We start from the raw sequence: 15,793 nt of genomic DNA, 5'->3' as shown, positions 1-15,793 counted from the left end.
GACAGCACCATCGGGGTGTGGGCTGGTGCGAAAGGGTTTATTTTGGGGGGGGGGGGGGGGGGGGGCGGAGGGACGCACACACCCCCTGGGCAGAAAGGGGGGAATAAAGTACCCCAGGTGGGCAGGGGTAGGGGGGGCAGTGTCGTGGGGGGCAGGGACATTGGGGGTAAGACCCCGGGAGAGCAGGGGCGGGGGGGGGTGTTATGCTGAGGCGGGGTCATCCCCCCCCGCCCCGGGAAGGGGTAGCGGGGCGCTGCGGGCAGCGAGGGGTTAAGCGCGGCGGGTGCGCGCCGGGCTCGAAGGGGTTACAGCGGGGGGCGGGGGCTAACGTGGGGGGCGGAGCTAACGCGAGGGGGGCTGGGTTAGCGTGAGGGGCGGGGATAACGTGAGGGGCGGGCTCAGCGTGCGTCGGGCGGGGCCTGCGGCAGAGCGGGCGCTGATTGGCGGCGGGGCGGGTTGTTTGTGCGCGGCGGGGCGGGGCCGGGGCCGCGGGGCCAGGGCCGGGGCCGAGGGCCGGGGCCGGGGGCCGGGGGGCGACGGGCCGCGGTCGCCATGCGGCTGCTGCGGTGCCTGGCGAAGCGGGCGGCGCTGGCCGGTGTCCCACCTACATCGAGCACTTCAGCAAGTTCTCACCCTCGCCGCTCTCCATGAAGCAGTTCCTGGACTTCGGTAAATACCCGCCCCCCCCCCCCTCCTCCTCCTCCATTCCACCGGTGGGTCCCCCCCACCCCGGGAGGGAGACACCCCCTTCCTCCCGGAATACACCGGTCCGGGTAAATCCCCCCAAATACCCCCCTTCGCAGTAAATACCCGGGGTGGGGGCGGTGCTGTGGGGCGGGACCTCCGTGCCCACACCCCCACCCCCTCCCCCGGTAAATACACCCGCTCCCCGCCGGTAAATAAATACGGGGGGGCGGCTGCGGGTGCTGCCCACTCCAGTGAGTATCTGGGCTGGGTAATTATATCCCCCCCCGCAAACACCCAGTGGTTATTTTGGGGTTTTTTTTCCCCCTTCTTAGCTGCTCCCTGACCTGGGTAAATATATCTCCTCACCCCCTCGGGAAATACTCCCGGGTAAATAACTGGGGGTGGGAATGTGGTCTCCTGCTGCGGGGTGAGGGGTCTCCCCTTTGCCCCCCCCCATAACCACCCACATTGGGGTGTCACCTCCCCACGGGCAAGGAACAACCTGGTAAATACCCCCCCTGGGGAAGGGCTGGGTGGATGTGTGTGTGCCCCCCCCCCCCGCCGTGCTCCTCTGGGTAAATACCCCCCTGTAAATACGCCCCCCCCCGCTGTGGGATACCTCCTGCCCCCACCAGGTAAATAACCCCCAGCCACGTTGTCCCCTCTATGCCTCTGGTGTGTCCCCCCACAGCCGGGTAAATACCCGCCTGCCCCCCCAGGACCCCCAGGGTGGGTGACATGAGTCCCCCCTCCCAAGCAAACACCCCAGGGAGGTGGAGATGCCCCCACCCATCGCTGTCACCTGTCCTGGGCCCCTCCTATCCCGTACCACCCCCCCCCCCAGGGTTTTACTATCAGCACTATATTTACCCGTGTAAATAAAAATATATTTACCCGGGGCTGGTGGCTGTGCCCTGGGGGGTCCCAGCCTGGGCCCCCTCTGGTTCTGCCCCATCCCACCAACACCAGGACCCCCCCCGGAGTCTTCTTCACGTTTCACACTCCATCCTGTGTCACTTGTCCCCAGCGATGTGCCCCTCCAGGGCCTCGGGGACAGCTCCCCCCCCCACCCCCCCCCCCCCGGGCTCCTGGTTGGGACATCCACATCCTGGGGACACTTTGGGGTGTCCTCGTGGCAGAGGCTCCCCCACATCCTGGTGCCACCAGGCTGAGGGTCTGGTTTGGGTGGTCCAGGTCCTTCTTACCTCCAATCACCCTCGGGGGGGGGCTTCCAGCCCCAGTCTGGGCTGCACTGGGCCGTGCCCCCGCCCCGTCACCAGCCCTCCCAGTCCCACCAGTGTCCCCCTCCAACCTGCTCCCACCTCCTCTGCTCCAGTCCCCCCGGTTTCCCCCAGCAGAGGAGCAGGAGCGAAGCCACCGCTGGGGCTGGGGGTGTCGAACTGGGGCTCAGCTCGTGTCCCCCCCCCACCCCCGCCAGGCTCCAGCAATGCCTGTGAGAAGACCTCCTTCGCCTTCCTGCGGCAGGAGCTGCCCGTCCGCCTCTCCAACATCATGAAGGAGATCAACCTGCTGCCAGACCGCGTCCTGCGCACCCCCTCCGTCCAGCTGGTGCAGAGCTGGTGAGATGGGGGGGCCCCCACCGCCACCGCCGGGGGTCCTGCCGCCTCCAGGACCACCCCATCCCACGCCGTGTGGGGTGTGGAGGTGCCACCACCATCATCTGTGAGGGTCCTGCTGTCACCATGGGTCCTGCTGCTGGGGGTCCCACTGTTGTAGCTCATGGGGGTCCCGCTGTTGGCACTTTTTGTGGGTCCTGCTGTCACCACAGGTCCCACCGTTGTAGCTCGTGGGGGTCCCACCACTGACACTTTTGTGGGTCCTGCTGTCACCACAGGCCCACTGTTGTAGCTCGTGAGGGTCCCACCACTGGCACCTGTGTGGGTCCTGCTGCCACCACGGGTCCTGCTGCCTGGGGTCCCACTACTGCAGGTCCCACCATTGTCACCCAGAGGGGTCCCACCACCGTCACCCGTCACCTGGGTGCCACTCTGGGTCCCCCCACTGTCACCTGCATGGCTCCCATTGCCACCACGGCTCCTGCCACCGCTGTCGCCTGGGGAGGGGAGGGGGGTCCCGCTGTCACTGCAGGTCCCACCGCCACCGTGTGTCCCACCGCTGCCACCGACTGTCCTCCCCGGCAGTCCAGAGGAGTTCCCAGGGCTGGGCGGGGGGACAGGGACAGGTGGCTGGCAGGGCAGCACCCAGCTAGTGCACACCATGCCCTTGGGTGACAAGGGCTGCAGGCCCCTCAGGGACACCCCCATGCCAACGGGGTGTCCCCAACCATCGAGGGGTCACTGGTGCCACCTCCATCTCCTGCCCCCCAAAACGGCCAAGCCAGCCCTGATGGCCAGGGGTGTCCATGTCCTCAGGGGGTGTTTCTGGGTGTCCCTTTAAGCGCCTGTCCCCCTGCCAGCTCCGGCAGCGTGAACCTTCTCCCGGTGTCGCCACGTGACGAGTTGTTTGTGCAGCGTCCTCGTCCCCTGCCAGCCCTGCCTGCCCCTGCCAGCGCGGGCAGCAGCAGGATCCGGCCGGGCCACGATCCCACAGCCCCCCTGCGGGGACCCTGGATTGCAGTGACCCTCCTCATGCCCCCCACCCCATCAGAGGGGCTGTGTCCCCAAGTGTCCCAAGAGCCACTGTGCCAGCAGTGGGGTGGGACAAACTTGGGCCCCTCTGCCAAGCACGGGGCGGTTTCATGGGGCAGCAGCTTTTGAGGGGGGGTCCTAGTTGAGGGGGTGCTGAGCCCCTCTCCCTGCATGGGGCAGTGCCCCAGGGCACCCTGTGCTCCCGTGGGGTCCCCGAGGTGTCCCCTCTCTTTGGGGGGCACTGGGTGGGGGGTAACCAGCTCCTTCCCCAGGTACGTCCAGAGCCTGCTGGACATCATGGAGTTCCTCGACAGGGACCCCGAGGACCAGACCACCCTGGGACAGTAAGTTGGGGGGTGACAGCGTGTCCGTGACACCCTTGTCCCCGATCCCAGGCTGTCACCTCCTTCCCGGACTCCCACTGGTGCGAGCTGGCGTCCGAGGGGCCCTGGCACCCTGTACCCTATATCATCCCCAAACTGCCCCCACCCCACAGTGCCCTGAGCATCCCAGTGCCACCGGACCCAGCTCCGGGTTTTCCCCAGTGCCACCAGCTCCTGGAGAAACCCGCCTGGAGCGGGGCTCTGCCAGGGGAGCTCGCAGGACCTACCTGTCCCTCTTTCCCCCTCCCTCCAAAAAGGCCCTTGAATGACTCGAGCGTGTCCAGAGAAGGGCAACGGAGCTGGTGCAGGGTCTGGAGCACAGGTCTGATGGGGAGCGGCTGAGGGAACTGGGGGGGTTTAGTCTGGAGAAGAGGAGGCTGAGCGGGAGACCTCCTGGCCCTCTGCAACTCCCTGAAAGGAGGGTGCAGAGAGGGGGGATGAGTCTCTTGAGCCAAGTAATAAGCGATAGGACAAGAGGGAATGGCCTCAAGCTGCGCCAGGGCAGGGTCAGACTGGCTCTTAGGAAGGATTTCTTTGCAGAAGGGGTTGTTGGGCGTTGGAATGGGCTGCCCAGGGCAGGGGGGGAGTCCCCATCCCTGGAGGGGTTGAAGAGTCGGGTTGAGCCAGCGCTGAGGGATCTGGTGGAGTTGGGAACGGTCAGGGTGAGGTTCATGGTGGGGCTGGAGGAGCTTCAAGGGCTTTTCCAACCCAGATGATTCCGGGATTCTGTGGGTGCCCACCCCCACCCCAAACTCTGTCCCTGTCCCCAGGTTCACGGACGCCCTGGTCACCATCCGCAACCGGCACAACGACGTGGTGCCCACCATGGCGCAGGGCGTCATCGAGTACAAGGAGGCCTACGGGGACGACCCCGTCTCCAACCAGAACATCCAGTACTTCCTCGACCGCTTCTACCTGAGCCGCATCTCCATCCGCATGCTCATCAACCAGCACAGTGAGCGGCCCGGGGGGGTCCCCAACTGCCCTGGGCACACCCTAGGGCCCCTCCCTGCGCCGGATGTCCCACTGCCCCAAGTGTCCACATCAGCCCTGAGCATCCCTGGCAGCTCTGGGCATCCCCCCAAATCCCCCAGAGCATCCCCCCCAGCCCCAGAGATCCTGCCCTGAGCATCCCCCTGCCCAAATGTCACCCCCAGCCCCTGGATCCTGCCCCAAATGTCCCCCCTCAGCCCCAAGGACCCTTCCTTGAGCATCCCCTGCCCCAAATGTCCCCCGCCAGCCCCAGGGCTCCTGCTCTGAGCATCCTCACCAGCCCAGCTGGCCCCTGGGCATGTCCTAGCCCGGACCCCCCCCAGCCATGCCAGCCCTGGGCATCCCCAGCCTCAGGCTTTGCCCCCATCCTCTCCCCTATGTCCCCACTCAGCCCCCGGGGGGTGGCAATAAGCCCAGCTTTGGGCACAGCCTGGGGTGGGGTGGGGGGGGGGGGGGGGCTGTGGGGGTGGCCCAGGTGTCTGTGGGGCCGGGGTGGGGTCCCCATTGCTCGCTGTCCCCTCCCCAGCGCTGCTCTTCGATGGCAGCACCAACCCCGCGCACCCAAGCACATCGGCAGCATCGACCCCACTGCAGCGTGGCCAATGTGGTGAGAGGTCTGTGGGGAACGGGGGCGTGAATTTGGGGGGGCAGCGAGGCGGGGGGCAGGTGGTTGAAGGTCCCCCCACCCTGGATTCTCCCCTGTTTGGGAGCCATTCATGTCACAAGTTTGGTGAGCCTCAGCTAAGGTGTCCACAGTCCCCTGTGCTCTGGGGTCGCTCCAGAAGACCCCCAAAACTTCTTAGATCTGTAGAATGGAAAATATTGGGGGGGGGGGGGGAAGGGGGTCTTAAAGGCTCCCCCCGCTTTGTGCTGGGGGTGCTGACCCCTGTGCCTCCCCCTCCCAGACGCCTACAACATGGCCAAGCTGCTGTGTGACAAGTACTACATGTCCTCACCCGACCTGGAGATCGAGGAGGTGAACGGTGAGGCTGGGCTGGGGGGGGGCTCCCTGTGGCGGGGGATTCTCGGGTGGCTCATTTGGGGTTGGGGAGGATGATGATGATGCTGACAGCCGCTCCCCTCCTCCACAGCGAGCAACTCGGAGCAGCCCATCAGCATCGTCTACGTCCCCTCCCATCTCTACCACATGCTCTTTGAGCTCTTCAAGTAAGCCCAGTCCTGTCGGGGGGGGCAGGAGGTTTTGGGGGTGTCCCCTAAACTGCAGCTGAACCCACAGAACGCCATGCGAGCCACCGTGGAGAGCCACGAGAACAGCCCGCGGCTGCGGCCATCAAGGTGATGGTGGCCCTGGGCCAGGAGGATCTTTCCATCAAGGTGCGTAAGGGACCACCAGCTCCATCCTGGGGGGGCCCCGAGCCCAGTCTGGGGCAGGGGGAGACACTGAGTTGGGGGGGGTTGTCACCTCCCACTGTGTCTTGCAGATGAGTGACCGGGGCATGGGGGTTCCCCTGCGGAAGATCGAGCGTCTCTTCAGCTACATGTACTCCACCGCTCCCACCCCACAGCTGGGCACCGGGGGGGCCCCCCTGGTAGGTGCCCCCCTGGTAGGTACCAAGGGGACCCCGCACAGCCCTGGGGGAACGGGGGCAGGGTGGAGGTCTGTGGCTGAGGGTGGCGTGGGACATTTCAGGGGGGAGTGGGACATTTCAGGGGGGCTGGAGTGGCGTAGGGGTGCTCCGGGGGTGGCGTGGGGAGGTTTGGGGGTGCCTGGGGTGGGATGGGAAGGTTTGGGCTTGGCATGGGGACTTTTGGGGACATTTTGGAATAGCTTGAGGGCGTTTTGGGAGTGCGTGGGGGTGGCATGGGGACATTTGGGGGTGGCTGGAGTGGCATGGGGTACTTTGGGGGTGATACGGGGATATTTGGGGTGGCTGGAGTGACATAGGGGTACTTTGGGGGTGATATGGGGATATTTGGGGTGGCTGGAGTGGCATAAGGGTACTTTGGGGGTGGCATGGGGACATTTGGGGTGGCTGGAGTGACATAGGGGTACTTTGGGGGTGATATGGGGATATTTGGGGTGGCTGGAGTGACATAGGGGTACTTTGGGGGTGATATGGGGATATTTGGGGTGGCTGGAGTGGCATAGGGGTACTTTGGGGGTGGCATGGGGACATTTGGGGTGGCTGGAGCGGCATAGGGGTACTTTGGGGGTGGCATGGGGACATTTGGGGTGGCTGGAGCGGCATAGGGGTACTTTGGGGGTGGCATGGAGAGGCTGAAGAGTGTCTGGGGCGGCATGGGGAGGTTTGAACTTGGCATGGGGACTTTTGGGGGACATTTAGTGGCTTGAGGACATTTTGGGAGTGCCTGGGGGTGGCATGGGCATGCTTGGAAGTGTCATGGGGACATTTGGGCATGCTTGGGTGTGACATGGGGACATTTTTGGGGTGGCACAGGGACATTTGGGTGTACCTGGGGAGGTTTGAGAGTGGCGTGGTGACCCCGGGGGGTGCCCGGAGGTGGCACGTGGACACTCGTGGGTGCCCATGGTGCCACTTGGGGTGGTGTCAGGAGGCTTGGGGTCCCCTGGGGGTACCAACCCCAACATTGGGGACCCCCCCCACCCCATCTCCTCCACGCCCCAGGCTGGCTTTGGCTACGGCTTGCCCATCTCCCGCCTCTACGCCAAGTACTTCCAGGGGGACCTGCAGCTCTTCTCCATGGAGGGCTTCGGCACCGACGCCGTCATCTACCTAAAGGTGGGGTTTTGCCCTCTGGGACAGGGTGGGGGGGGTCTGCAGCCTCGTGGGGGGGTGCGCAGGGCCCTCCCCAGCCCTCGTGTCTCCCACAGGCCCTGTCCACGGACTCAGTGGAGCGATTGCCCGTCTACAACAAGTCGGCGTGGCGGCACTACCAGGCCAGCCAGGAAGCGGGGGACTGGTGCGTCCCCAGCACCGAACCCAAAAACACCTCCACTTACCGTGTCCCCTAGGGCCCCCCCCGGGGGCTCACTGCCCCCCCCAGGCTGTAGATAGCCCCTCACCCTGGCTACCGGCCCCCCCCCGGGGTGTCCCCCATCACCCTGGGGTGATATTTTACGCCAGCGTGGGGTTTTAGCATCCCAGGTTTGGGGTTCACCGGGAAGCATGTGAAATGTGGGGTGGGGGGGGGGGTCCCAGCACCCCTGCCCAGCCCTGGTGGCACTTAGGTACGTAGCTGGGGGTGGTGTTGGAGCAGTTTGGAGGGGTTAGAGCCCCTGTTGCCCCCCCTCCCCTACACACACACCCCCCGCTCCTTGGCACCCACCCCAGGAGGGTGCCCCCCAGGGGCAGTGAGGGGCTGATCCTTTCCCAGTATGACCAGTAGCACTTCCCTGCCCCTCCAGTCCTGACAGGGTGGGGGGACCGGGCCTGAGCTCCCCCCTCTCCCCAGCTCCCTCCGCCGTCCCTGGTATTGCACTACTGAGCTGTTTTTACCTGCGTGTGCCCCCCCTGAACCCCGCCCCGGGGTGAGTTCCCCACAGGTGAGGTCCCCAGGACCCTCCCCCTGCTCCCCCAGATTTCCCCCCCCACCACTGTCAGTAAATTGGATGTTGACTGAGCTCCTAGTGTGGCTTTTTGGGGTCCCAGGAACCACCCCCCCCTTTGCGCCCTCCCCCCTGTGCCTCAGTTTACTCACCCAGGCTTGGGAGGAGGCTGCTGTGTCGCAGCACCCTGGGCACAGTCACAGGGTGGCACTTGGGGACAGGGGTGGCACTGGGGGGGTACACAGGTCTTGGGGAGGAGCCATGCTCTGTCCCCCACCTCCAGTTGCTCCCCCAGCCTGGCACCGAGCTCCCCCTCAGCCCGTCTTGTCCCCCAGCCCCATCCCAGTCAGGCTCACACTGGTCGCACTGGTTTGCACTGGCCCTTGATACCCTTTTATTTCCTGGGGTGTCCCCCGGGGCACTGTATTTGGGGCTGGGGGAGGGGGGGGGGGGTGTCACTCCCCACACCCCGACTTGGGGGGTGTACGCGTCTGGAGGGGGTCAGGCCATGCACTGTCCTCAGCTGGTGTCACACCACGCCGGGGTGCGAGGGGTGGCTGTGACCCCCCCCCAGACCCCTCGAGGTGGGAGGGGGGTGGGGTGACAGGTTTGGGGAGGTGTTTGGTGGGGGGGGGGGTGTCCAACGTGCCATTTGCATCCGGAAAAGGGGCCCATGGGGGGCCCGGACTGTGCCCGTGTGGGGTGCAGGGGGGCAGGCAGGAAGGGGGCGGCTGGAGGAGGTGGGGGGGGGCACTTGCCGCTCCGTGCCCGTCTCAGCCTGGCACCGCCGACCCTCGGCCGCGGCGGTGTTTCCCGTGCCGGAGCCGGGTGCCCCCCGGGTGTCCCAGGGGCTGTGGGTGGGGAGGGGGTACAGGGGCGCTCCCAGCCCCCCCCCTTAGCTCCGTCGCTGCTCCTGGTCCTTCTTCTTCTGCTTCTCCCGCTGCTTCTCCGCCTTCTCCTGGGCCTTGCGCTCCTTCTCCGCGGCCAAGCTCAGCTCCTTCAGCTTCCGCTTCAGCACGGCGCGGTCCTGCGAGCTGCCCACGCCCAGCGCCTGCCGGCACAGCCGGGCGCTGGGGCCACACCACCCTCCCCATGGCCTTGGGGCACCAGCACCCCCCTGCCCTGTGGACCAGCCCCTTGCGGTACCTGGAACCCCCCTGCACTGCCTGTCCTCAGGATCATCCTGCTGAGGTACCTACAACGTCCCATCTGTCTCCTTGACTTGTCCATTGGGATACCTAGAACCTCACCTCACCTCCTGCCCCATAGAGCAGCCAATTAGGGCAAGAGGTACCCCATGGTGAGCCCATTGGGGTACCTAGAACCTACCTCTGTGTCTGCCCCATGGAGCAGCCCATTGGAGTACCTAGAGCCTGTTGTTCTGTGATGAGCCCATTTGAGTACCTAGAACCCTCCCCAACCTCCTGCCCCATGGAGCACCCTGTTGGGGTACCTAGAACCTTCCTAGGGTTGTCATATGGAGCACCCTGTTGGGACACCTAGAACCTCTTGCTCTACAACTGAGCCTGTTGGGGTACCTGGAACCCAGCCAGACCTCCTGCCCCATGGAGCACCCCATTGAGGTACCTAGAAACTCTTGCCCTACAACTGAGCCTGTTGGGGTACCTGGAACTCCCTGCACCCCAGCAGAAGAGGCCCCCCCAGCCCCGTACCTTGAGCTTGGCGCCATCGAGGTGGAGGAGCCGTGGACCATCGACGCCATGGGCCGAGAACTCCTCCACGTACTGCTCCAGGTTGAGGCTCTCCAGCCACTGTCCCACCTGCCGGCACGTCCAGCCCGCGGCCGCGCCGGGGGGCTCATCCAGGAACTGGGCACAGGGGGCTGGGCGTTAACGGGGGGTCCCCATGACAACTGGTGGGGGGGGGGCAGGGGACACCCCACAACTTCACCCCCCACCCCCAGGGCTCACCTCGTCCGAGGACTGTGACAGGGTGTGGTAGGGGTAGGAGCACTTGGTGGTGGTGGGGCCGGGCAGGCGGGGGCTGGCGCTGGGCGGTGGGGAGTCCTCGCTCAGCGTCGAGTCCTGGGGCAGCGGGAGGGGCGAGGGCAGGGCTTGGCCCTGCTGCCCCCCCCCCAAAACAGCCTGCAGCCCCCCAGCACCCTCCCTATAGCCCTCCTCCCCAGAGGGCTCTGCCTCCCTAGAGGGCTACCAGACCCTGTGGGGCGTTGATCCCCCCTAAAGCCATCTTGGCCCTATAGAGCTTTGATCCCTCCCCCTATAGTGACCCAACCCTATGGGGCTTTGAACCCCCTATAGCCATCTTGACCCTACAGAGCTTTGACCCCCTCTCCTATAGCTGTCTTGACCCTAAGGGCTCTGACCCCCTCCCCTATAGCTGTCTTGACCCTATAGAGCTCTGACCCCCTCCCCTATAGCTGTCTTGACCCTATAGAGCTCTGACCCCTGTCCCTATAGCTGGCTTGGACCTCTTCTCCTATAGCCACCTACCTCCTAGGAGCACCAACCACCTTCCCTACAGCCCCCTGGCCCTATAGGGCTCCTCTATATCCCCCCCCCCATAGGGCCGGGCCCCCCCCATTCCCGGGCACTGACCTGGGAGGCGGATTTGGCGGGGCTGAGCCCCTCGTGCCGGGGGGAGCCGGTGGGTGACGCGGAGCCAGGCGAGGCCGAGCCCCTCGCGCTGTCCGAGAACCAGGAGAAGGGCAGGAAGGGTGACCCCGAGGGGGCGGCCGGGACCCTCCGCCACCTCCCTAGGGACAGAGCCACGTTAGGGCCCCGGGGCTGTCCCCGTGCGGCCCCCCCAGCCCCTGCCCCGGAGTGGGGGTCCCTCACCTGCTGCCCATGGACAGGCGGTTGCTGCCCTTCTCTTTGCGGCTCTTGCTGGAGGACGCCCGGCGCAGGGTCACCCTGGGTGGGAGGGAGCCGGGTTGGGGGGGGAGTGGGGTACCCCGATGGCTGTGCCCCCCCCCCAGCCCCCAGCCCCCCGCCATCCATCCTCAGAGACCCCTCCATCATCTTCAGTGGATCCTCCTCCCCCCGCACCTCCCTCCCTCCACACATCCCTCATCTTTCCGTCCCTCCGGGCATCTCTCCATCTATTCCTCATCTTTCCACTGCACCTCTCCATCCCCTCATCCATCCCCCTGCAGCCCTCCCTCCCTCCCTCCATCCCCCTGCATCCCTCCATCCCCTTCAATCCCCTCTCCCTCCATCCTCCTGAATCCCTCTATACTCCTTCACCCCCCTGCACCCCTTCCTCTCTCCATCCCCCCTCTATCCCTCTCCATCCCCTCTCCCTTCATCCCCCTGCATCCCTCTTCCTCTCTCCATCCCCCCTGCATCCCTCTACCCTCCTCCACTCCTCTGCATCCCTCCCTCCCTCCCTCCCTCCTCCTGCATCCCTCTATCCCCCTCAATCCCCTCTCCCTCCATCCCCCCTCCATCCCTCTACCCTCCTCCACTCCCCTACATCCCTTCCTCCCTCCCTCACTCCCTCCATCCTCCTGCATCCCTCTATCCCCCTCAATCCTCTCTCCCTCCATCCCCCCCTCACTCTCCTCCATCCCCCCTCATCCTCCTCCATCCCCCTGCACCCCTTCCTCTCCCCATCCCCCCTCTATCCCTCTCCATCCCCCTGCATCCCTCTCTTCCCCTCCATCCCTCTACCCTCCTCCACTCCCCTGCATCCCTCCCTCCCTCCCTCCATCCTCCTGGATCCCTCTATCCCCCTCCATCCCCCCTGTACCCCCCAGGACCAGCTCTCACCCCAAATCCAAGAACTTCCTCCGTGTTTTCTTATCGAGCCCCACGGTGGGGCTGGCCGGCTCGGGGGGGCTCATGTCCCGGCTGTCGTCTGCAGAAGGAGGATGGGGGTGTCACCCACTGCCCCCCACGTGGGTGCTGGGGGGGTGCCAGGGTCCCTGTGTGCCCCCCAGCCCCGGGGGGCCGGTGCTCACCTTCGCTGTGCCGCTGGGGCCGGGCGTCGCGGCGGGCGAAGCCGGGCGAGCTGTCGGAGCTGTGGCAGGATTTGGGCGAGGGGGTGCCCGCCAGCCCCTCCTGGGACGAGGCGTTGGTGAGGGGCCGGTAGCGGCTGAGGGGGGGCGAGGAAGCCGGGGGGTCCCCCAGCGCCCGCCGCACCGCCCCTGCCTCGAAGGAGAACTCAGCACCGCGGGAGAAGGGCGAGGGGGCCGGGGGGCCGCCATCGCCCTCAGCTCCCTGGGGGGGCACACGGCATGGGGGGGGGGGTGTCAAACCCCTGCAGCCCCCCCCTTGGGGTGTCCCTCATCCCCTCCCTCCCCGCAGCCATGGCATCCCCCCAAACCCTTCCCTTGGGTCCATGGTGCCCCCCCCAAACCCTGCGGTTCCCCCCCCAGCCCCTCCCCGGGGGCTCACCGCTGCCTCGGGCCCCTCGTCGCCCTCGGTGGAGCTGGCGCTGTCTCGCAGGCGGGAGCGGGAGGGCCGGTGCCGGCGGCCCTTGGCTAGCAGCCGGGCTCGGGCCTTCTGCAGGCTGGTGTCCAGGCGCGGCGTCTCTGGAACCACAGCGGTAAAATCTGGGGGTGAAAGAGAGACCGGGGCAGAGAGAGAGAGAGAGACGGACAGACGGACGGAGTGGGGAGGGGGGTGGGCAAATGGATGGGGAGAGAGGGAGGGAGACAGGGAGGAGGAGATGGATGGACAGAGGGACAGGTAGGGAGGGAAGATGTGGGTGGAGGGAGGGAGGGATGGATGGAGGGAGGGATGGATGGAGGGAGGGAGGAGGAGATGGATGGACAGAGGGACAGGTAGGGAGAGGGAAGATGTGGGTGGGTGGATGGATGGATGGAGGGATGGAGGGATGGAGGGATGGATGGAGAGAGGGAGGAGGAGATGGATGGACAGAGGGACAGGTAGGGAGAGGGAAGATGTGGGTGGGTGGATGGAGGGATGGAGGGATGGAGGGATGGAGGGATGGAGGGATGGATGGAGAGAGGGAGGAGGAGATGGATGGACAGAGGGACAGGTAGGGAGAGGGAAGATGTGGGTGGGTGGATGGATGGATGGAGGGATGGAGGGATGGATGGAGAGAGGGAGGAGGAGATGGATGGACAGATGGACAGGTAGGGAGGGAAGATGTGGGTGGAGGGAGGGAGGGATGGATGGAGGGATGGATGGAGGGATGGAGGGATGGATGGATGGATGGATGGATGGACAGATGGATGGAGGGAGGGAGGAGGAGATGGATGGACAGAGGGACAGGCAGGGAGGGAAGATGTGGGTGGAGGGAGGGAGGGATGGATGGATGGAGGGAGGAGAAGATGGATGGACAGGTAGGGAGAGAGAAGACATGGAAGGAAGGAAGGAAGGAAGGAGAGAGGGAGGAGGAAATTCATGGACACATGGAGAGCAGAGACAAGGAGATACAAGGGAGGGATGGAAAGACGGATGGACAGGTAGGGAGAGGGAAGACGTGGATGGATGGATGGAGGGATGGATGGGGGATGGATGGAGGGATGGATGGAGACAGGGAGGAGGAGATGAAGGGACAGATGAAGAGTAGGGACAAGGAGATACGAGGGAGGGATGGTTGGATGGACAGATGGACAGGTAGGGAGTGAAGATGTGGGTGGAGGGATGGACAGACAGAAGTAAGGAAAAGGAGATGGACAGAGGGATGGGTAGGGACAGGGAGGTGGGGAGGGAGGGAGGGACACAGGGATATAAGGATGGACAGATGGATAGAAGGATGGATGGATGGATGGGGAGAGGGAGGAGGAGATGGATGGAGGGATGGGGAGCAGGGACAAGGAGATACGAGGGAGGGATGGAAGGACAGATGGACAGGTAGGAGAGGGAAGACGTGGGTGGACGAACACAGGGAAAAGGAGGTGGGGGATGGACAGACGAGTGGAGAGGGACAGAGGGAGGGAGGGATCGGGCCAGGTAGAGGAGATGGAGGGACAGAGGGATGAGTAAGGACAGGAGGACAGGGATGGGGGGACAGATGGCCAGGCAGGGGCAGGGAGAAGGGGGTGGGAGGGCATTGGAGGGAGAGGTGGACAGACAGACGGTCAGGAGGAGGAAGCCAGCCCGGTGGAGAGGGGACAGAGGGACAGCAGGACACAGGGACAGGGGAGGGGAGCCAGAGGACGGGCGGGGGGGGCCCAGTGGAGACAGGGGAGGGGAGCGTTGGGGACGTGGATGGATGGGGCACCCCGGTGGGGTGGGACAGGGGACAGAGGACAGAGAGAAGTGTTCAAAGAGACGCCCCGGCACGGGGAGAGGAGCAGTGGGGTGTCCCCGAGGACAGCGTGTCCCCATCACCCGGGGGGGGGAAGGAAGGATCTGAGGGGGATCCCCCCCCCAATGTCTCTGCCCTGCCTCAGCCTCCTGCACCCCAACCCGTGTCCCCATGTCCGTGTCACCCTGTGCCCACACCCCATGTGTCCCCATGTCCCCCTGCCCCACGCCTGTCCCCCGGCCACTGTCCCCAGTCCCACACGTGTCCCCCGGCCACCGTCCCCTGCCCCACGCGTGTCCCTCTGCAGGTGGCTGCGTGCCCCATGCCTGTCCCTGTGTCCCCAAGCTCGTGATGTCCCAAGCCCAGCTCTGGGGTCATGTGTGTGTGTGTCGTCATCACCCTCCCTCATCAGGCAGAAGGACACTGAGGGTGGGTGGGGACCCGTGGGGGCAGCACCCATGGGTGGCTCTGCACCCCACGGCCCGCCCCCCCCCCCCCCCCCCCCGGGACTCACCAAAAACCTCATCCAGGTCCTGCAGTTTGGAGACCGACATGGTGGGACAGAGCTGGGGACAGAGGGGACAGTCAGGGAGGGGGGACCCCGTGCTGGGGGGGGGGGCGAGAGGGGGTGGGGAAAGGAGCCCCGCACTCTGCAAGTGGCGGGGGGGGGGGGGGGGGAAGGGTGTGTGTTCCTGCCCTCCCAGTGTCCCCATGCCCTCACAGCACTGGGGGGGGGGGGGCAGGGACTTGCAGGGGGGAGCAGGACCCCCCCAGTTGCACATCTCCCCTACTTGGGTGGGGGGTGTCAGCCCCCCCGGGGGTATGTGGGGGCAGTGGGCTGACAGCAGGCTGATGGGGGGGGGGGGGGACCAGCTGGGAAGGGGTTAAATCCCCGTGTGTGTGTGTGTGTCCCCGCGGTGTTTGGGGGTCTCTCGGGGTGGGGGTGGGGGACTCCTAATGCCTTGGCAGCATCGGGGAGGCAGGGGGGGGGTCCGAGCCCGGTTTCCCCCCCCCCAGCCTCTCCCTCGCCCCAGGGAGCCGGTGCCAGAGCGGGGGGGGGGGGGGGGGGGGGGCGGGCAGGGACAGGATTGTATCGCGGGGATGGGGGGGGCTGTACCGGGGATGCTGTACCGGGGAGGGGGGGGCTGTACCGGTCGATGGGGTTGTACCGGGGCTGTTGTACCGGGGATGCTGTACCGGGGGTGGGGCTGTCCCGGGGGACGGGGGGTTGTCCCGGGGATGGGGCTGTACCGGGGGTGGGGCTGTCCCGGGGGATGGATGGGCCGCCCGGGGGTTCCGCCCTGGTGTCCGTGTGTCCGTCCCGTCCCCCCCCCGCTCCCCGCCCCGACTCACCCGCGCTCCTCGGGCATCCTGGGCGCCTCCCCCCGCCGGGCCGGGCCGGGCCGAGGGCGCCGGGGCAGCGCCGGGAA

At 66.1% G+C, this 15,793-nt stretch overlaps 2 protein-coding genes across 2 annotated transcripts; one reads left to right on the top strand and one right to left on the bottom strand.

Annotated features, from left to right (window-relative positions):
• The first annotated feature begins 511 nt into the window (after positions 1-511).
• On the top strand, positions 512-8,236 carry PDK2 (pyruvate dehydrogenase kinase 2). Its single transcript, XM_074849562.1, is given in 15 exon segments — positions 512-601; positions 604-669; positions 2,126-2,267; positions 3,569-3,640; positions 4,450-4,634; positions 5,199-5,234; positions 5,237-5,257; positions 5,260-5,286; positions 5,578-5,655; positions 5,764-5,840; positions 5,910-5,955; positions 5,958-6,007; positions 6,115-6,237; positions 7,282-7,395; positions 7,488-8,236. Coding segments are annotated over 15 exon segments (1,227 nt in total). The 5' UTR covers positions 512-552; the 3' UTR covers positions 7,629-8,236.
• Positions 8,237-8,528: 292 nt separating this feature from the next.
• On the bottom strand, positions 8,529-15,786 carry LOC141934024 (sterile alpha motif domain-containing protein 14-like). Its single transcript, XM_074849178.1, is given in 11 exon segments — positions 8,529-9,213; positions 9,836-9,991; positions 10,094-10,207; positions 10,739-10,870; positions 10,872-10,896; positions 10,979-11,053; positions 11,912-11,999; positions 12,103-12,361; positions 12,539-12,696; positions 14,878-14,929; positions 15,717-15,786. Coding segments are annotated over 10 exon segments (1,203 nt in total). The 5' UTR covers positions 14,918-14,929; positions 15,717-15,786; the 3' UTR covers positions 8,529-9,057.
• Positions 15,787-15,793: the final 7 nt, after the last annotated feature.

This window comes from Strix aluco, chromosome 24, assembly GCF_031877795.1.
Source record: "Strix aluco isolate bStrAlu1 chromosome 24, bStrAlu1.hap1, whole genome shotgun sequence".
Classification (NCBI taxonomy): domain Eukaryota; kingdom Metazoa; phylum Chordata; class Aves; order Strigiformes; family Strigidae; genus Strix; species Strix aluco.
The sequence above is the reverse complement of the archived record's forward strand: the minus strand, read 5'-3'. Positions and strand labels throughout refer to the sequence as shown.